This window comes from Phodopus roborovskii, unplaced genomic scaffold (genome assembly GCF_943737965.1).
Source record: "Phodopus roborovskii unplaced genomic scaffold, PHOROB, whole genome shotgun sequence".
Taxonomy (NCBI): Eukaryota; Metazoa; Chordata; class Mammalia; order Rodentia; family Cricetidae; genus Phodopus; species Phodopus roborovskii.
The window spans coordinates 23,405,167-23,427,547 of record NW_026126540.1 but is presented as its reverse complement, the minus strand read 5'-3'; the positions used below and the strand labels follow the sequence as shown (position 1 = coordinate 23,427,547).

Below are 22,381 nucleotides of genomic sequence, written 5' to 3'. Positions count from 1 at the left end.
GTAAGGAAGGCTAAGCAAAAAAATAAGTCTTTGTGGCTAGGAAGATGAGCTAAAAATAGGTTTAGCACAGTGAACAATGCACATATACAAGATAATAATGATAATAAACACTTGCTGGATGGAACTGGAACTCTGGCTACTGAAAACTTGAAAGTGCACATACCGCACAACACGCAATCTGACCACTGTGAGAACAGCCTTTGTGAAGATCACTGTGCTCCATTGGAAGAAATTCCCTCTAACTTTCTAAAACAAAAAGAAAACCACACAACCCGTTGGCTGACATCCTCAGGGAAACAGGAGCAAACATCTTCCTATGTTTCAGTCTCCGAAGTCGAGTGATGGGCGCTAAGTACACAGCTGTGTTTCCCAAGAAGTCTGACCAGGTTAATATTTTTTTGCATCTGAAAGAAGCTACAAACAGTTTGCTTTCCACCCCAGGTGGTCAGTAAATTGCCTTGGAGACAGTCTTGAGACCCAGTTTACAAACCCGAGCAAGAAACATTCGTCCACTTCTGGCCCAGCCCATTCCCCACAGTGCCTGTCACAGTGCCACTCCTGTGGGGTTTCCCACAACAGAGAGATCACAAGGGTAAAAATACAATGACATAGTGTCTTAGAGAGCAGTAGAGACACTTCAGTCCTTTCAAAATGTTTCTGTAGGCACAAATTGATTTGTTCTACACATGGGGGGGGGGGATTTTCCCAGACCAGTGACTCAGTTCATACAATTGGACCCCAATTTTGTTGTAAAAATTTACCAAAAATATTGAGCCAATTTAATTTTAGAAAGAAAACTTAAAGATGATTTCATACAACTAAAATGCACAAAGGGAAAACAAAAGATGTCTGAATTACATGATCATTCAATAATAAACCAGTTGTTGAGCTCTGTAGAGTTCTTTAAAAATCAGAAATCAAGTCGTTGGAGCACACTTAATAATAATCAGAATTTCACAAAGGACGTCACTACTTGATTGCGTTGGTAACACTTTAATCTGGGATCTTCCACCCAATTTTTTGCTTGTGTTATTGATTTTCTGAGAAGTGATGAGGAGGTCCAGAGAAAGCAAGAAAGCAAATACTGTTCTTAGGAGGGCTGACCAGCCAAACAATCCTCTTGCACGGCCCTTAAGTTATGAATGTGTGTGAAGGCCACAGCTGCATCAGGACATGGAGAAAGACAGCTTTCCTGTCCATTGTTCCCATTTCCCACTGTCCATCCACTTCCCCATGGGGGCTCACACTGAAGGATCTTCCAGTCCACGTGACCACCAGTAAAGGCTGAGGAGTTTTCTGTTGTTCAGAGGCCAGGCACTCAGAATAGCAATGAGGGACAAGTTAGTGCTCCTGAACTCTAGTCTACCTCAAACAGACCTCCTACTCTAAGGGAGAAGGTAACAGGTAAGCAATACTTTCTTATAGAATAGCTACTTGGAAGGAAGAGAAAGAACAGATCAGACCACATGTCCTGGATTTAAGATCAAAGGCTGCTTGACTTCTAGGTGACAACTCCCAGTCTGCAGCAGCAGACAGAGTCCTGTCCACATGATGCTGGGTGGGTGCCAATGCCCTCGAAGGTGCCTGGGCTCTTGCTGGTTAAACTTTAGTGAAGCTTGTGCACGGGGTAGAGTAGGGTCATGTGTTCTGCCCCTTTGAAAGGCAACTTTGCACTGGAATAATAGTGTACCACTTCAGGGATGCTGTCAAACACGGCGCTCGTCTGATTCAGGGTGTATTTGTTGTCTTTTGTCTGAGCCACTATGATGTGGACACACCCTTGACTAGTCCTGGAGGAGAAAAACAAGAAGACATGAATGAGTGAGCAGAGCATCCATCCCAACTGGAAACCATCCCAGCCACACTCACAATAGGTGGACGGGTCCTCTTCCCATCCTGCAATTGTTCTACACACACCGAAAAGCTTCCAGCAAGCTGAGGGAGGGTTTGCAAGTTTCTAAGCCTAAATGCATGACACCTCAACTTGTTTATTGTTATTACACACCAGTAGTCAAGACTGGAAGGAAAAAGCCAAATAAATCCCTTCTACTGACCAAATTGTAAGACCAGTGAATGAGCCCAAGTCTGCTGCTGCCACTGTACAGTTCATTTCAACCCCCTGGCACCGCTCAACAGTCATGTGAGGTTTCTTCTCCTTTATTTTTCCCCAAAGGAACACATTAATAATAATAACAACAATAACTGTCTATTGGCCCCTGCCCCTAGGAGGAAAGAGCAGTCCTAGTTGCACACAATGACAGCTGGCACTGAAGGCGCAAAGACTTAGTCCCCAGACATGGCTTTTCGGGATCACAGAGGCTGTTCCTGGTATTGTCTATGTGGTCTATCCCATTTTCTGAGCCACAGCGCTCTCGTGCCCCTCCCCCACCCTTCCCTTCCACTCTGATTGTTTCAGCCCCAGGGGCTCAGCTTCCTCAGGAAGGAAGTACTGTGAGGGCTCCTGACAAAGATCCTCCAATACGGTGCCACTGAATTCACCGAGCACTGAGAATTTCCATGGGACTCAGTCTGCCAAGCCCACCAGGCAGAAGTGAGCAACTGCACACAATTAGACAGCGAGTAACAGCAACTCAGCATTTCCTTCTCACCAGAAGAGTCTAGAATGGAACGCAGCTGGCATCCTGACAATCAAGGACTCGGTATTCACTAAGGTCCCTCATACTAGGTAATGAACGAAAAATGACAGGATCGGGTGTGTTGGCACATGCCTGAAGATCTCTCACTGGGAGTGCGGAGGCAAAGGATCACTAAGCTCTAGATAAACCTGGGCTACACAGTGAGACCTATCGCAAAAAAGTAGAGCAGTGCCAGGCATGGTGGCACATAACGTTTAATCCCAGGACTCGGGGTTAGAGGCAGGAGGACCTCAATGAATTTGAGGCCAGTCTGGTCTGCAAATTGAGTTCCAGGACAGCCAGGACTACATAGAGAGACCCTGCCTAAAAAGAAAAAAGAAAAGGAAAGAAAAGAAAGAATTGGTGTGTGTGTGTGTTTGTGTGTGCACACACACACCAGAGATATGGCTCAGTGGTTAACAGCACTTACTGTTCTTGCAGAGGACCTGAGTTCAGTTCCTAGCACCCACATGGATGCTCACAACCATCTGTAGCTATGGTTACTGCATGTATATGGTACACATACATGAAGGCAAATACTCAACATAAACATTTCCAAATCTTAAAAACAAACAAACAAAAAACACAGAAGAAATTGAACTGCACTGTCTTTTTTTAATTTTTTGTAGACCTTTTTTTTTTTTTTTTTTTTTTTTTGCGCTGCTGTTGGACAAACTTAGGACTGTGTCTGCTAAGCACTATGGCCCTGACCCCAGACACTATGCTTTCTATGTAATGGATCATTTGCCTTCATATATGTCTGTGTACCATGTGCATACCTGGAGCCTCCAGAGGCCAGAGAGGGCATTAGATTCCTGGGAACTGAGGTTACAGACAGCAGTGAGCTGCCATGTGGTTGCTGGGATTTGAACCCCTGTCTTCTGAAAAGAGCAGCCTGTGCTCTTAACTGTGCAGTCATTTCTCCAGCCCTGAAATTTTTGTTTTCTGTTTTTTGTTTTTTGTTTTTTGAGACAGGGTTTCTCCATGTAGGCCTGGCTGTGTTGGAACTCACTCTGTAGACCAGGCTGGCCTCAAACTCTAGATCCACCTGCCTCTGCCTCCTGAGTGCTGGGATTAAAGGCGTGTGCCACCACACCTGGCTTCACTTTAAAAAAAAAAAAAAAAAAAAAAAAAAAATCAGGAATTACTTCTCCTCTAAGAGGCCTCAGATCTGATAATGTAAGGTTGAAACTGAGTAATGTTCTATGATGATGAAAACCGGGTCCAACCTGGTAATAGACACCAGGATTTTTTTTTTTTAAATCTAGTATCAATTCTGATCACAGTGTTTTATGTCTGCTGTCCACTGTTTTCTGGAAACAAACGCCCTGTGATCCACCTTCAGATATACATGTTTGATTGTCCATCTACCCCCAGGGAGGAGAGAGCCTCTACAGCACAGCCTAGCCTTCAGACAAGGACACCCACGGGGTGCAGACACTTACTTCAGTGCAATGGAGTACCTGCTGTTGCCTGACTCACTGTTTCGGACCAGGTAACCAGCCTCTTTGCAGGGCTGTAGTAGGCTCTCAGCCTCAGCTCGGGTAATGGTGCCATGATACCAACTGAACAGGGGCAGAGGGAAAAAAACAAAAAAACAAAAAAACAGCGTCACAGTGCAAGTCTAGACCGAGGTTACACCCCTCTGTGAACATCACTTAAAAACCACTCCACTAAAGCTCGGTTTGCAAGGAGCTCTAGAGATGCTCACAGCCTCCATGGACCCTGCTTCATTCGCAGAACAGACACAGTGCAGATTCCAGAGGTCTCGGTCACAAAGCCATTCAATCATGCACAACCAAGTCAAGGAGGGTGGTGTCCTTAGAAACATTTCCCTCTAGGCCTGGAGGGACAGCACAGTGGTTAAGAGCACTTGCTGAACCTGGGTTCAGTTCCTAGCATTCACACAGTGGCTCACAACCACCCACAATTCCAGTTCCAGGGTATTCAATGCTCTCTTCTAGCATACATGCAGGCAAAGCACTCATAAAATAAAACAATCATTCCAAAGTAAAGCAGGCCTCCCTTCTGTATGGAAGGAGGCATGGCAAACTTCTTGGGATATAGGCCCTTCCATCTTGAACAAATGCACTGTGCTTAGAACCCTCCACCAGGCAAGAATTCGTAAACGAAAGCCATTGCCCCAAATGGGCCAGGGCACCCCACACAGGGCTGTGACAAAGTCACCGAGGGAGACTCACGGCTGCTTTTCCAGGGCCAGGCCCGGGTCCACCTTCTCCCTGTCACTGTGGTCTGACAGGGTCGGCTTCAAGGTCTTCTGCCAGTGGTGTGGTCTCCCTGTCTCCTCTTTGCTGGGAGGTCGATCAGGTCCCTCAAACTGGACTGGAAGGAAGATATCACTTAACACCAGAGACCACGAAGCCAGCCATGTAACCCTCAGGGAAAAACCTCATGCGTGCCTTAGCCCAGGGAAGCCTTAAAGGTAAGCTCCAGTGTGCAGCAGTGTCCCAGACTGCTATGCTCCCGCTGCTGTGGACATCGGACTACACTGCTAAGCGACCCCGTGGGATTAGTTTCCTTGAGGTAACTCATCAGTATAAAACAGTTTTGGAACACAAGAGGAGACTCATGTTTCAGCACAAACTTTATTTTAAAGATGATAACAAGAAGGTTTTTTGTTTCGTTTTGTTTTGTTTTTTTAGATTAAACATACATTTTGAGTGTGACTCTAGAGCACTCTGCCCTGAACGGGACATCTGTTTCTCACCCTGTCCTCAAGCCTCGGGGGTCTTTGAAGAAGAGGGTCAGAGAGACTGTAAGGGCCACACATGGTAGATGACTTAATGAAACAGCATGTTGCAGACACAACAGGCCAGACATACATGAACTCACAGAGACTGTGACAGCTCACACAGAACAGCACAAACTCAAGCCAGACAGAATCCCAGCCAGGAGGAGGGGATGTGGGCACAGAGTCCCACCCCAAGCCAAGAGGCAATTCACAAACGCTAGCTGCTAGGCCAGGGAGATCAGTTTTCTTCTGCACTCTAGAACAGGCACCACGTCAACTCAGGAGCCGTTAGCCAACACAAACAGGACCCCATGCTTTTAGTGGCTTTCCCCGTTTCGTTTCTTTTCGGAGGGAAGTTGTGTGGGTGAGAAGGGCAAGATCTGAGAGGAGTTGGAGGACAGAGAAGTATATGATAAAAACACACTATGAAATTCTCAGAGAACGATTTTTTTCAAAAGACTTAAACACACATTTAGTGAAATTTAGTGAATCTATCTCTATAAAACCAGTGGCAAACTTCACTATGAGATAATAAAGCAAAAAGAAAGCCACTCAGAAACAAACCTAAATCATGAAATGACAGCTTGGAGCCGCTGAGGCGCCTAGCGGAGGCAGCGGACAGACAGCCCGGAGGCTCTTCATGTTGCCTACGCTTTGTTTTGTTTTTTTCTTTTTAGATGAGCGCTTATACAGCCTAGGGTGGCCTAGATCTTGCCATCCTCCTGCTGCGGTAGGAAGTGCTGGAATTACAGGCACGCACCACCAACCAACATGCTGGCTCTACATCGAATTGGACTTAGTGTTAAGGGATAAGGATGCCTTGAAAATTCTAAATCAAAGGAAAACCAAATTCTGTGAAAGTCAAATGGAAAAATTATGTCTTGAGAGCAGTAGTTACCTCCATGTGGGTGCTGGGAACTGAACCCAGGTCCTCTGCAAGAGCAGTAAGTGTTCTTAACCACTGAGCCACCTCTCCAACACCCCCCCCATTCTTCTTCTTTTGTTTTAAGCCTGTTTATCAACTTTCCCTTAAATTGCTTAAAACCCTTACATGAGCAAGGCATGGTGGTATCCCAGCCACTTGAGAAGCTGAGCCCAGGAGTTTGAGGCCAGCCTGGGCTAACTAAATGGGAGACACTTTCCCTGGCTCCTGCAACAGGAGGTCTACATCTGAAGGTGTGACTCTACCTTCAATCTAGGTTTTATTTTGGAATATCTTTGTAAAGGAATCAATTTGTAGCTGGGGATTGTGGCATATGCCTCTAACAATCTTACTGAGGAAACCGAGGCGAGAAGAAAACCAAATGACAACAAAAGCAATATAGTTTTCACTCGAGTTTGCAGCTACGGTGGCCCATTCATCTCTCTTACCCAGGCCAGCTGTTTCACAACGAGCATTTCACAGGCTTGAAGAACAAGTGAGGTTAAGAACTAGAAAAGCTGTTTGCGATTTGATAGCTTTGGGAATGGGAAATCAACTTAAAACGATCAAGGAGGCTTTCCAACAGCCCCGCCCCCCAGGCATCTCCACAGCCCAGGACAGAAAGGGAAGTGAAGCAAGTAGTTTTAAGGGCACAGTTTCCAGCCCCGTTGTCGTTTTGATCACACAGAGTACTGTATAGCCCAGACTAGCTTGCAACTCCTGATTTTCCTGTCTTCCACATCCTGGGAATACAGGCATACTCTGTACCTCATCCATAGCTAGATCCGTACTTCTCTACCTCAAACAAAGGGGGGGGGGGGGACTTGTGGGATGGCAAGGCGGCTTAGAGGGTCAAGGTACCAACCATCAAGCCTGACAACATGGGTTCAATTCCCGAGGCCTACATGATGGAAGGAGGGAACCTACTCTCACAGGTCATCTTCTGGTCTACCATGTTACACTCATCCCCACACGCAAACACACGGCAAACAAACAGATGTAATACAAATAAGACCTGTAGCGAGGACACAATGCAGGGTTTAAAGTCTTCAGGCGATTATGAAACATCCATCACTCTCAGTACCCTCTGCAGTGGGTCATCAGAGCCAGCCGAGGCTCCTCGACCTCCCTCCTCCCCCGCCTTATCCGCTGGTAACCACGACTGCTCTGGATTTCTGAGGACTTCTTCAGTGTCTGCCTGAGTGAACTCACACTAGGTGATGGGTATGTTCACCACCCCCAGTTGACCACTATACAACACACACATGTATTGAAGGGCTCTACCCATGCATGTACTGAAAGCCATACTGTGCCCAGTGAGCCTGTGCCATTGCTGTGTGTAAGCTCTGAAAAGTAAGCGTGTTAGCAGGGAAGGCCCTGAGTGGCAGGTGCTGCGCCCTCACCTGACAGGGCTCGTGCGATCTGCTCCCTCTTCCATTCCCAGGGCTGCTCATACTCGGCGGCAGGCCGGTCATCCTCCTCTGGCAGCCTGCTGTCTGCTGGCCGTGCCTTCACCTCTGCCCCTCGTTGGCCACCCTCCGGGGGCTCGTAGGGGGTGTCATAGAGTTGTGGCGGCTTCCCCAACAGGTCCTTGGAGCTGCGTCTCTTGGCTGTGGCCTCTACCTTCATACTCTCCCCTGGCTCGCATGGGCCATCGAGCAGCTGGAGGGCCTTCACCAGGGGGTCTTTGGAACCACGACGTCTGATTTCTGAAAATCGGGCACACAGGTCACACAGAGCCCCTCAGTGGACATGAACAAGTTTCAGGAGGCCTGTGGGTAACGCATGGGTAACTGCACTGAAGCAGTAGCATGTTCTAAAACTCTTCTGATCTGGACTACTGTCCAGCCAGCCTGCAGAAGCAAGAGGAAGGTACCAGGACTCTCCTGGTTACTGCACAAGAACGGAAACATCACACTGTCCCCATATAGTCTGCACAGTTGCCGAGGGCCAAGTCCAAAAAGATAGTTTAAGAAGAAATGCCTCTGGCTCAGCAGTTAAGAGCTCTTCCAGAGGTCCTGAGTTCAATTCCCAACAACAACATGGTGGCTCACAACCATCTGTAATGAGACTGATGCCCTCTTCTGGCCTGCAGGCACACAGCAGATGGAACACTGTATACATAATTTAAAAAATATAGTAATAATAAGAAGAAATGCCTCTTGGCATGGTCAAATGGACCGAGCCTATAAGGAGGTTGACACCTAAATTCAGGAGCCTCCAGGCTCCCTGCCAGGATAGCAGAGAAGTGGCATCTGGGTAGCAATTTCACCTCTGTGCCCTAATGTCTGCTTTGAGTAAACTTTACCTTCAGTTCTCATACTTCTTGTTAGGAAACCCAGAGTAAAGTATTTCAACGAAAACAAGCTGATTATGGCATCGAAAGCATTGCTCACAATATACCAGGAATGCTATTTGCCTTAGTCAGCTTTATGTTTGTTTTGAGACAGGGTTTCTCTGTGTAGCCCTGGGTGACCTGCAATTTACTCTGTAGACCAGGCTGTCCTGGAACTCAGAGAGATCCACCTGCCTCTGCCTCCCGAGTGCTGGGATTAAAAATGTGCACCACTATGCCCAGCTTCCATCAGACACTTTGAAGGTTGTGGGAGCCAGTATACTGAAGGATAAATCCAAATAAAAGGTGTTATGGTAGAAAACAAAATAACCGTTCTACAGCATACCCTGGGCAGCAAGCACTGTCCTCAGTGATGCTCACAGCCAGCCAGCCAGTGAGACAGACACAACTGTGTCCCACGTTAAAGAGAACTGAAGTACAAAGAGCTTAAGGAAGTGACCCAGACCGTACGTGGCAAGGGCCGGGAGTGGAGGGCAGGAAGCTGGGCGCTAGAACCCTTACTCTTTGACACATATTTGGACAGACTCCAAGAGGAAGAAGAATGAGAGATGAGCTGACTCTTTTGGAGGTCACTTCCGGTGGAGGAAGCAGCATGAATGAAGATGCGGAGGTGGGGAACATAAGGGGGGTTGGCATCCGGGGATCGTGGAGAGGAGAGGAAAGTTTCAAAGGCAAATGTCCAGGGAAAAGGAAGGTAGTTGGGAGATCTTAGCTGGAGAAGGGAAAAGCCCAGAGAAGCGAGCTGTGGGGTGTTTGCTAGTTTTTAAAAGAAGATTTACTTATTTATATGTATACAGGTGCCTTGTCTGGGTGTATGTCTGCACACCAGAAGAGGGCGTTGAATTGTGAGCTGTCATGTGGGTGCTGGGCATTGAACCCGGGTTCTCTGGAAAAGCATCCAGTGCTCTTACCCACTGAGTCATCTCTTCAGTTCCGTCATTTTTTAAAAAAAGATGAAAAATGTCAAGACTTATTTTTTTTAGTTATGTGTGTGCTTCTGCAGAATCCAGAGGGTGGTGCCAGAGCCCCTGCAGCTCCAATTAGAGACAGTCCTGAGCCAATGGCCACAGGTTCTGGGAGCCAAACTTGACCCTCTGCCAAAGCAGTGAGTGTTCTTAATTACTGAGCCATCTCTCCAACCCCATCTTTGTTGCTTTTTAAGACAGGGTGTCATGTAGGCCAGGCTAGCCTGGAGGCTGGTACTTAGAGAAAGATGACCTTGAACTACTGGACTATTCTGCCTCAGCCTCCAAGTGCTACGAATCAGTTGTTTGTAATTTATCTGGAAGTGAAGTTGGTTTTTTTTTTTTTTTTTTTGTATTTTTTTTTTAAAGCAAGAATAAGAAGTTTGGATTGTGCTTCACACAGTAAAACCATTTACAGATCTTTTGTTGTCTTTCTTTCTTTCTTTCTTTCTTTTTTAGACAGGGTTTCTCCGTGTAACAGCCCTGGTTGTCCTGGAACTAGCTCTGTAGACCAGTCTAGCCTCAAACCCACAGAGCTCCACCTGCCTCTGCCTCCTAAGTGTTGGGATTAAAGGCATGTGTCATCATGCCTGGCTATTTAAAAATTTTAAAAACAGTCAATAACAATTATCTCTGAGAGTTACGTTATGGTTAACTCTTAACAGCAGTATGTAGGATGGAGAAAGTGAGAAATGTCTGGCCTGAACGGATGCATAGTAGTGCACAGATAAACCCCTGATATAAACCAGTCAATTAACAGTTAAACAGCTAGCCACCATAGGACGGAGTCAGCAGTGTCTGGTGACTGATCAGCCTGGGTCTAGAGCCTTACCAGGTAGTCCTAACCGAATTGAGATTCCCACATATTATACCTACATCTATTAGCATCTGTGGTCTTTTAGTTCACTGAACTCTAACTCGGCATCTCCTCTCCTCTGTGGAAAAGCCTCTCCTGCCTACCTGGTCTTCTGTTGGTCCTCAGAGCTCACCAGCTGCCATAGGTGTCCTGGCCCATTCTTACCTTGCTTTTACCACTGTGTACTGAGTTTTAGATATAAATGTTTCCAACTGGGTAGAGATGGCTGGGGTAGGGACCATCACACCTTACTTACGTTGGCAGGACACACAGCTGTGGGGATGGGATGGGATGCAAGTGTGCATCAAGGAGATTCTTGCCATGGACAGCTGTTAACACTGTGAGAATAAAAGCAACTGCTAGAGAAGAGGGCATCCATTGGAAAAGACAGAGAGTCCAGGGTGGAATTCTAGACAAGGGACTCTAAGTAAGGGTGGCTGGCAGGGGCAAGCAAGGGTGAGAAGGAACCGTGCGGCAAGCCAGAAAACGATTATAAGACTGCAATACTGTAGGGATGAGCCTGGAAGGACTTCCTGCAAATTAAAACAGGCAGACAAAAGGATGTTCCTTGGAGAGCACTGACTCAGGAAGAGTTCTATAACAAAGAAAGGACAACAGACGGAGAAAGTTATTTAAAGAACACCACTAAATCAAATACAGCAGATTTTAGTCAGGCACAGCGATGAATGCCTTTAGTTTCAGCACTCAGGAGGCAGAGGCAGGATGATCCTGTGTCCCCGGCCATATAGTGAGTTCTAAACCAGTGAGGTGTGTGTGTGTGTGTGTGTGTGTGTGTGTGTGTGTGTGTGTGTAGGCATATATATAGTTTATGTGTGGTGTGCATGTGGTATGTGTGTGTAGTATGTGTAGTGTGGGGTGGGTGGGGGTGGTATGTGGGGTACGTGTATGTGATGACATTATTTCTAGGGTGAAGTTTGGAATCCGTGGAACTCAGAACCCTGTCAGCAACCACCTCTGTGCCTCCGATCCCATGCAAGTCTATGCTCACTGGAATTACCTGAGCAAACTGCAATATACATTTATTTAGTTGGTCCTTACCTTCACAGGACCTGACTTCACTGGTGAGCTAGATGGTACAAACTATTAGGCTATTCTAATGAGCAGCTAAACTTCAGGGTATCTCTTACCCACTTCCTCTGACTCCTTGGGGCTAATCTCCCCTGGCCTCATCCCCAAACAGAAGGACGACCACAACATGATGCTGTGAATATGGCTGGCAGGACTGTCCCTGCTCACCTCACACAAGGTCAGGGGCCTGGCTGCAGAGGCCAGAGCTGTGTCTTTGTCTTAGCCTCTTGACTTCAACCCCACGGCTTTTTCTTCATTGCCTATTCTAGATGGAGCTATGAAAAACAAGAAACAAAAACATACACTGTTCTTGGCTCAGTTGAGATAAGGCTGGCATTTAAAAGAAATAAAAAGATCTTTGCTCAAGAACCAAGCGAAAGGAAGCACAACACACAAAGGAACCAGGGATGGATTTAGAAATTTTAGGTTTCTAATCAGAACTTATTATGCTCAGTGTTTCCCAAGATCCGGGTTTCAGGACTGGAGAGAGATCTCAATGGTTAAGAGCACTTATTACTATCACAGAAGACTCAGGCTCAGGTCCTAGCGCCCATACGGTGCCTCACATCATTTGTAGCTCTAATTTCTAACACCTTCTTCTGGACTTTTAGGGTACACACATGGGGTACATACATGCCTGCAGGCAAGCACTCACACACATAGAATAAAAAGAAAGGGGAGAAAAGATCCTGGCTTAAACCCTGTCCCAATTGAGCTGTATGAACTCAAAGAGGAAACTGAGTGAATCTTGGGTAGAGGTCCTGACTCCATCTTAAATACAGGTTCTGAGTCCATCTTAGGTAGAGACCCCGAGTCCATCTTAGGTAGAGGTCCCTTCTTAGGTAGAGGTCATGAGTGTATTTTAGGTAGAGGTCCTGAGTTCATCCTTAGGGTACAAGTTCAGCGCACAAGGAAATTTCACTAGACTTGCATTCCACTAGACTTGCGTTCAAATGAGATGCCGTGTGGCATCTTGAGTTATCACAGCTGTGTGCAGTATGCCTTTGCAGCGGTGTCCCCTCCTATTCTCTCCTTTTGAAATGGAGCAGGAGCCAACTGGAAAGCACACAGCTGAAAATGCTTCCTTGCATGGCCCAGGAATGGAGATGTTGGTAAAACATCTTTTGAAACAATGTTTAATTAGGCAGAAAAGAGCCTAGACACTTCCCCCCCGCCCCCCTTTCCAGGGCATTAACCTTCCAGTCTATTCCAACACCTGGCTGTCCCCAACCTGAGGCGCCATAGAAACAGAAACAATCACAGGGCTGCAAGCCGACCCTTCCTGCAGGGAGAATAGCCCCTGACGTGCGGAGCTGACTCCAAGAGGAAATGAGCCTGAGAAGGAGGAAATGGCAAGAGGAAGCTACACCCTGGCTGCCGATAGAGGCCATTTACTGCAGCAGACAACGAGGTGCTGTGGTTGGGCAGCAGATAAACACTCATTTTCAACCTCTCTGAGATCCAGGGCTGCCCCACACCAGTGAAAATTGCAACTAATATGTACAAAGCCTAACAGGGACTGGAAAATTTCCCTTCCCAACCCTTAGTTCTCATGGCACATAATAAAGCCATTCACACCCAACACATAGCAGAAGGCCAGTTCTTTCTTAATTGACTATCAGCAATTTTGATTTTGTAGGGTCTCACTCTGTAGCCCAGGCTGACTTCTAACTTGCAGTGATCCTCCTACCTCAGCTTCCCAAGAGACTGGGATTATAGGAGTGCACTAGCACACCTAGCAACAAATTTAACTGCTATTATCACCCTATATTATCTAGGATTCTCTTTAAAACTAGGATTCTCTCTCACAGTCAAACTGACTGTTTGCTGGGCATGTACTTCACAGGTACATCATAGAAGCCTTGGTGCATACTCATTCGTGTTAGGCCTCTGCCCTGCAGGCCACCAAAGGCAGCCCATGCTTCTCTACCACACCTTACTCTGTATGTATCTTTTCTTTTCTTTTTAAGGCATGTGCCACCAGTGCCTGGCCAAAGATTTTATTTATTTATTATGTACACAGTATTCTGTCAGAAGAGGGCACCAGATCTCACTATGGGTGGTTGTGAGCCACCATGTGTGTACTGGGAATTGAACTCAGGACCTTGGGAAGAACAGTCAGTGCTCTTAACCTCTGAGACATCTCTCCAGCCCCAGTGTGTATCTTTATGTAAAATATTTCCTGTATTTTTTCATTAAAAAATTAGATTTACTTATTTTTATCTTATGTGTATGAATGTTTTGCTACACATATGTCTGTGCGGCATGCTTGTGTAAGTGCCTGCGGAGGCCAGAAGAGGGCCTCAGCTCCTCTGGAATGAGTTACAGACAGTTGTGAATGCTGTGTGGGAGCTGGGAATGAAACCTAGCTCCTCTAGAAGACGGGTAAGTGCTCCTAAATCACCGAGCCATCTTTCCAGACACACACATAAAATTGTAATTATAATTCTAAGTAACATATCTTTTCAAGTTTCCAAAATCACTAAACATACAGCCTCACAAGGCTCTAGTTTCCTCTTGGAGTCAGAACAGGGCTGTTGCACAGTTCCTGAGTAGGGTCCTCTCCAGTGCTCAAGTTTCTAATCTAAAGCTAGCATTTTCTATCTGCTAACTCAGGATACTCCAACAAAGGCAGATCCAACTCAGAAATCCTGAAATTTACCTAGGAGAGACAGATTAAAGACTCAGCTGGGGTGCAGTTCAATAACAGAAGACTTCTAGGCAAGTGTGAGGCCCTGGGCTCAAGCTCTAGCACTATAGGAAAAAACAAAAACAAACAAACAACAAAAAACAAGAATTCATGTGGATTTTTTTCTGCAATAGTTTTTAACATACTGGGGTTGTCCTTCAGACCTGACTATTTAAACAAACCAATAAAACTACTTGGAGGCAAAATGAAAATTTAAAAACAATCATTGACAGGAGTTAAACAGTCAAAGCTGCAGGCTGCCTGGGTGCCCTGGTAATTCCCTTTTCAGCTGAGTGATTTGGACAAGTTATTTCATTCCTCTGGACCTAGGCTTCCTCAACTGTCTATTAGCCCTTGCTTTCACACCAGTTTTGGAGCATTTGGTAAGGTTATTTGACAAGTTTGACAACTGCAGTGTAATGCCTCCTGTGGGGAGACTCCTTATGCTAATTGACCGCTGTCTGAAAAACTAAGACCTACCTAGTGTGTAACTTTCAATTTTGTGACTAAAAGTCACATTGCCAAATTACATTGAATACATGTATCAGTTGCTCAGGGAAAATACTCCTGTAATTTTGCAGAAAAGTGACAGGTTTATGTTAATCATACTTCCTGTACCCAGTCCTGTATTTTTTATTTGCAGTCCTTTAGATCAATCCCGAGGAGAATTTATTTCTAAATTCTTAAGTTCTGCAAGGTGGAAGTTTTCAGAGGGAAGCTGGGTGGTGTGGCGCAAGCACTGGGAGGCAGAGGCAAGCGGATCTCTGTGAGTTAGAAGTCAGCCTGGTCTACAGAGCGAGTTCCAGGACAGCATAGGCTCTATGGTGAGACCCGGTCTTTGTGATGAATGCATATATTATATGCAGTATGTATTTTAAAGAAGAAACATTAAGATAACTAACACAAAGATTTTTGTTATTAGAAAAGCATTATATTCTTAGATTACTTATTTAAAAACCAGTAATTTAAACTTTGTATCTTTCTTTTGAGACAAGGTCTCACTGTCTGGACCAGAATTCCAAATGTAATATGAGGTGGTCTTTAATACTAATCATCCGAAGGGCCGAGTGCTGGAATTATAGGCCTGTGCCACCACACCTTGTTGAACATTAGTAATTTACATTATTAATAAATTTGAACTAATTTATCATTGAATAAATTAATTTTATATTTATCCATACTATTTAAAACAAAGCAAAGAACTTGATAAATCCCTCCAATATTAAACACTAAATTATCTTATTTTTTGTTTTTTTTGAGACAGGGTTCTCTGTCTAGCCCTAGATGTACTAGAACTCACTCAGTAGATCAGGCTGGCCTCAAACTCACAGGGAGCTGTCTGCTTCTGCCTGCTGAGCACTGGGATTAAAGGCATGTCCCACCATCACCCAGCCCTTTGAGGTAGGGTCTCTTATGTGGCCCTGATTGACCTAGAAGTTTCCTGTAGACTAGGTTGACCTTCTTGAACTCACAAAGATCAGCATAGCTCTGCCTCTCAATTTCTGGGATTAAAGATGTGTGCCATCGTGCACAGCTTATTATATTCATCTCATATTGGACATTTTAAACTTCTTTGGCAGGTGGGTAGGAATAAGGACTCAGTGTATGGCCAAGGCCATATCCTCCTGTCTCATACTCTCAAGCCTGGGTACATGCCATTAGCCCAGGCTCAATTTTGGCATATCACATGAATCTGAGCAGAGAGACTGCCCAGCCTGGGGGAGTCTGCAATGCCTTTGCAGATATTATTTTAAGTTATGTTTTTCAGGGCCATGTGGAACTGGGGACAGAGCACTCATTTTGGAGTGGCAGATCTCAACTCAAAGTCTTCACCTATTCTGAAAAAATCTTGTGAAGCCAGGTGAGAGACTGTAATCTCAGCATCGATGAAGCTGAGGGAGGCAGGACAGTGAGTTCAAGGACAGCATAGATACTCAGCAAGACCCTTTCTCAAAATAAACAAACGAACAAAAACCATTAAGAACCAAAACATCAGGCAGAGTGGCTCCCTCGTGCCTGTAAGCCCAGGATTTGGGAGTTGGATGCAAAAGTCCAGCCTGGGTTACTTAGGGAATAGACCTGGCTGAGTGTGGTGGTGTATGCCTTTAATCCCAGCACCTGGGAGGAAGTGGGAGGCAGATCTCTGAATTGCAGGCCAGCCTGGTCTACAGAGCAAGTTCAAGGACAGCCAGGGCCACACAGAGAAACCCTGTCTTGAAAAACAAACAAACAAACAAAAACACATTTAAAAAAAAACATAGTAAGCAGACTTTGTCTCTTTAAAAAAAAAAGAACACACTAGAAAAAAAAGTTTGTGTCTTAGTGGCTTGGCAGGTAAAGGTGAATGCTCTCAATTGACCAACTCCTTCCTATTGGTTGCCCCCTGACATCCACACAGGAACTGTGGCAAGCACCTGACCCACCCACCAAATAAATAAAGTCATGCAAGCAGGACAAGCCTGAAGTCCTCTAAGCTTGTTTTTCACCCAGAAAGGACAGGGAAATGGTTAGTCCCTCTGGAGAGCTTTTGTGGTGATTAAACAATGAAAATGGGACTGGGGATACAGTTCAATTTGCAAAGGCTGATTTACTACGCTCAAAGTTCTGGGTTCAATCCCCAGCATTAGGTGGCGGGGGGGGGGGGGGGCATTATAGAGGCAGTGGCACTCCTGGTTTGTCTTGATTGGTGCACTTCACCCTTCAAAGAAGCTACTTTTCTTTTTTTTGGGGGGGGGGGAAGGGGTCAGTGTTTTCATGACTGTAGCCCTGTGTAGCCCTGGCTGTCCTGGAACTTGCTCTGTAGATTAGGCTGCCCAAAATGCACCTGCTTCTGCCTCCCCAGAGCTAGGATTAAAGGTGTGAGTCACCACCACCCTGATAAAGAAGTTACATTTTGCAGCCAGTGGAGGTTATGCCAAAGAACAACTGGTCAAACACAGAGATTAAGTGATTGTGGAGTATCCATCCCCCAAGGGCATCTGTAAAAGTGCTACAGCCAAGGCTCAGGGAACACTGTGGGAGGAGGGGAGGAGAGACTGTAAGAGCTGGAGGACCAGGAGAAGGGCTGTAAGGATGTGTTCTGGATCCTGCAGAGGAACTGCACTCTCCAGCTCTCAGAAGCTGCTCAACAGCACACTAGCAGACATCAGCATGGGGTGGGGGCTCACAATCATCCCCAACCCCACAAGTTAAGAAGTTACAGGAAATTCATGGCTGCTGAAAGAGGGGGCGTGAGTTCCGGTAGGGACAAGCTCCCCCCACCCCCTTAGGATGCCCTGGACAACACTAATCGGCTTTCCACGTACCATATTTATGTAGTTATGCATATGTGCCATCTATTATATATGTTATAGAAGATGCTTGCACTTGAGAGGGGGTGGGGTGGGGACACAGGAGGAGTTGAAGGGGAGGGGTGGGTGTGGCCATAAGGCATTGTACTTATTTATGTATGAAATTCTAAAATTAAATAAAAAGGAAAAGAATAAAAAAGGAAATAAAACACCTTTCCTTGGTCATATGTAAAAGTCAATCCTTTCCCTTACTCCTTTAAACCACTGATATCTTGTAAAAGTGACTAATTTCGTTTTCACTTCCTTTCATTCACAGATTTCATTAGAGCCACAGTCCAGTGACCTGCAGGGTCACAGCCTGGCCAGGGCACACCCTCCCCAGAGTGGTACCTTATCTCTGCGAGCAGGGAAGCAGGAAACTGAGCCGAGCTTTCCTGTGGCTCACTTGTTCTTGCCTGTCTTGGCTTTCCAGGGTGTGATAGTTACCTCTCTGCTCTCCTCTGCAGGGGCAGGCTCACCCAGCCTGAGCGGGATCGCTCTTCAGTGTGTTTCAACAGTGTGCGTGAACAGGACACTCGAGTCAGTACTCAGCAGCCACAGATTTCATTGTAGGTGTTTACTTTAAAATCCTCCAATAAATCTGAACAACTAGTTTGGTGTTTTGCTTGAGTACTACTCATACCAACTTAGAAGAACTGATTAAAAAGGCAAGGTTTGACACCAACACTAACAAGAGGGTTTGCTTAGCCCACTGACTGGAATGGCTTGGACTTGAAAAGCAACAAGACTAGTTTTATGTGATTTGCCTGGAATGGCTGACAGAGACTAACTAATTATTCCCTAGCAATTAATTGTTTCGTTTCAGTGTTGAAGAACTTGAGATAAATCTTCGAATCCGTTAAGTATATCCGTACTGACTTGTGGCCCCCATTATGGATGCCAGTGCTTTTGAATGTGGCTGAGATATGTACATCAGCAATCTTAAAAACTGAGGCCAGTGACACAGCTCAGTGGGGAAAGGCACCAGTGTCAAGCCTGATGTGACAGCCCAAGTTTGACCCCTGGGATCCACAAGGTAGAGGAGAGAACTGCCTCCCACAGGTTGTCTTCTGACATCCATCCTCACCCAAATAAAATGCAATAAAATTCTTTAGTAGGTAAAGATTGCATATTGAACAGAATCTCAAATGCCATCTTGCACAAAAGTAGGAAACTTAAAAACAAAACTCTTCAAGTTCTTAATAAAACTCTGAAGGACACTAAGAGACATTCAGAAAGCTTCTTCCAGTCAGCAGGCTCTGCTTAAATTGCTCTCCTCCCCAAACACCTATCTACTCTTCTATTATCTGTCTGTTTGTCGACTTACCTAGCTATCATCTATCTTTCTACCTATCATCTATCTATCTATCTATCTATCTATCTATCTATCTATCTATCTCTATTTCTCTGTTTTTTTGTTTTTTTGGTTTTTTTTTTGTTTGGTTGGTTTTGTTTTTGTTTTGTTTTGTTTTGTTTTGTTTTTTTGAGACAGGGTGTCTCTACATAGCCCTGACTGTTCTGGTATTCACTATGTCAACCAGGCTGGCCTTGAACTCACAGAAATCCTCCTGCCTCTGCCTGGGATTACCATTCTCTAACACTCAAATGAGGATGATATTTCTGTCTTCATTAGGCAGAACCCAGTCACAAACCTGTTATCATTTGCTGTGCATCGTAGGGTTCCATGTAGCCGTCATTTTCACCCACTCTCTCTGCGTCCCTTTGACCTTTTGTCCGTTTGGCATCATACGGGTCAGCGTAGTCTTCTAAAATGATGACCTGTTCAATAAGAAAAGACAGTTGCTAAGGATTCCCAGATATGAAAATGGCAACAGCATCAAAACAGTTACTGAAATCTCCTACAGGTCCAAGGAGTCAAAATCTCTCATTAGTTTTGAAAGCTTTTGTACTTGATCATATAGCTGCGTTAGACAAACTTTTTTTTTTGTACTTGATTTGTGACAATTTACCTAAACTCTTGTTTGTGGGTTAGAGGGTGGCAGGGTGGGTAGTGGGAAGTGGAGGTTATCTGTGGCTTCAGTGCGGGGTGGGGGGAGAATTGTTCTACCACGTGGTGACAGCTCTGAGTCTCCTATCATCTAAGAAACATAGTCCAGTGACCCAGTCACCTCCAGCACTGAGTTGGGTCAAAATGAATCCAAGGCCTCCTTCCTGGCCTCATGGAATTTTTTAAGTTCCAAAGAGACAGGCTTCTCAGGTTAGCACTGAACAGTTCTGCAGACGTTTTTGGGTTCCGTAATTCACAGGGATAGTGAGTGATTCAGCAGCTACTACAAAACAGAATTTTGATAGTATCTGTGTCCAAGAGCATCTATCACTCCAAAGCCACAGTGTGTGTGGTGAAGCTCTGAACATAGCAGTTCTGTTCTGTAGTGGCTGGGTGACACTACCGGGGGCCAGGACCCTTCTCAGGGACGAGGCCAGAGTCCTGCTCCATACTCTCTGGCGGAATGTTCTCTAGAAAGCTCACAAAGTTCTACAGGGGCACGAGGAAAGAATTCAGACAGTCAAGGGAGAAGTGAAGAGAATGGAATGGACTGGAAGAATCCGATGCTTTGGAGAAGACAGCCTAAGAAATGTCAGCCATCCAAATCCAAAAGTGACACCCACAACAGGGAACTGTGATGGCCACTCACCCCATCCTGCTGTCCTTGACACCTGCTCCACACGCTGTGACTCAGATACAGCAAGGAAGACAGGATGTGGCACTCAGTCCTTGCCCAAAAGTGAGGCACACCACCCAGATATATGTGAGATGCTCCCACAGCCATCTTTCCATGGCTCTTCTCAGTGCCTGGCCAGGACAGGCACACTAAACATCTCTTTAAACTCTTGAATGGAGCAGTGAACAGAGCCACCCAATATATGTCATCTCACATATGCCACACATTTCTGGCAGTCTAGGTAGGCAGCCTGCTGAAAGCCAAGAGGAAATCAACGCCCCTCACCAGGAAGGGGTTGCATGGGCTGAAACCTAAAATCTGGGTGGGAGCTCTTCTCTCTCCACTGCTCACAGGGCAGAAAGCCCAGCTCTGCCCTGCAAGGATGAAGAGGAGACTCACAGGTCCACTCCTCCCCTTACCTTTCCCACACTGGACAGCACCCACAAGCCCTCTGGTGACCAAGATGCAGGAAACACCTTCTTCTCTCCTGATCTGCAATTTCCTTAAGGGCATTTCCTTGCTGTGGACCTTCCCCCCACCTCACCCCCCCCCCGTGCCCATGGCCCTCATTCTATAGCACAGCAAACATCCACAGAATGAATGGAAGGCCTGTCATCTTGGTGATGCTGGAACTCTGAGAGGCTTGGGGGATGGGGAAGCCACACTTCACAGTTTACAGGTGACTTTTGCTCTATATGCTCAAGGGGCGTAAGCCATGCTTAGGTCTAGCTTTGGTAGACCCCTGGATGACAAACTTGAAAACAACCAAAGTATACCACACCCATAAAAGGCCAATTTCTTTCCCTTCCCTTTAACTGCTCTTCTAAACCACGGAACAAACAAAACAAAACAAAACAAAACAAAACCAAAAAAAAAAAAAACAAAACAAAAACAAAACAAAACAAAACAAAACAAAAACCCAAACAGAACAAACATTGCGGCCAAGGTCTCAAAGCCAGGGCAAGGGTATTTCCAGGAGAAAATAAATCTAATGATTTTTAAATAGTCACTTGGGAGTCAGAATGGACTCAGGGGAGGCCCTTAGAAAACATCTTCTACTGATCTTACGCATAAGGCATAATGGGGTTCAGCAGGCTCCCGTGTGCTCCCCACCCCACCCCAGCGCGCACTGAGAGGTGGGTAGAGATGCTGGATTCTACCGTGTCTTGCTGTTTCATAATCTTGGCCTTGTCCAGCTCGGGGCCCAGGGAGGACGGTGAAGAGGATGCAGAGGAAGAGGAGCTGCTGGTGCTGCTGCCGCCACCCGGGTAGCCGCTCTTGCCGTTCTTCTCCTGCGTGTCCACCTTGATGAGCCTGCTAATGTAGGTGCTGCAGCCCGCGCTCTTGGCCACCGCGCCCCGGTGGGGCTCCTCCTCAGTGGTGGCAGACGTGGAGGTGGCGGTGACCCTGGAGTTCTTACGACCCTTGCCGGCCGCGGCCTGGATCAGCCCCTGCAGGCTGTCCCGGGACAGCCGGCTGTCCTTAGGGGGTCCGCTGCCCGCCCTGCCGCCCCCAAGCTCTGCCGCCGAGTTCTTCCGGCCTTTGCCCGGGGTGGGCGCCGCGCCGCCCGTTTCCGAGTTCTTGCGCGGCTTGCCGCCGGCGCCCCCGGGCCTGGCGCGCTCCGACGCGGTCTTCAGGGTCAGCGGGAACTCCTTGAACCACTTCGCCGCCATCAGGGGGGCCGGGAGCGTCGAGGCCGCGGAGCAGACGAGCGAGGAAGCCCAGCCGAGACACCGAGTGGCGCCAGGGGCCGGGGGCCGCCGCATTCCCCGGGGCTGGGCGCTGGAGGCCGCCGCGAGGCCCCTGGCCGGGAGACGCGCGCGTCCGGCAGGGTGGGACCCCTCGGCCCGGAGCTGGACGGGCGCGGTGACGGGACCGCCGTGTCCTCTGCGCTGCACGGCTGGCGGCCGCCGGGCGCCGGGGCTTCCCCTGCTTTTCCTCCTGAGGTGGGCGAGGCCGAGCCCACGGAAGCCCCCGGCAGCCCTGCCCACACTCCCTGCGACGACGGCGGCCGCAGTGCCCGGGCGCCCGCCTCACGGTGGATGCACAGGACGGACGGACGGACGGACCGCCGGCCGCGCCCCTCCCTCGCCGGCGCCGGGA

General features: G+C 46.9%; 1 protein-coding gene across 1 annotated transcript; it reads right to left on the bottom strand.

The window, feature by feature from the left end:
- Nucleotides 1-698: 698 nt before the first annotated feature.
- Nucleotides 699-22,274, bottom strand: She (Src homology 2 domain containing E). The gene is made up of 6 exons (XM_051198963.1): nt 21,439-22,274; nt 19,247-19,373; nt 7,714-8,019; nt 4,838-4,979; nt 4,082-4,201; nt 699-1,790 (listed from the first exon to the last, which is right to left on the bottom strand). The coding sequence occupies exons 1-6, from the start codon at nt 22,042-22,044 to the stop codon at nt 1,607-1,609; spliced, it is 1,485 nt and encodes a 494-aa protein (XP_051054920.1). The 5' UTR covers nt 22,045-22,274; the 3' UTR covers nt 699-1,606.
- Between the last annotated feature and the right edge of the window lie 107 nt (nt 22,275-22,381).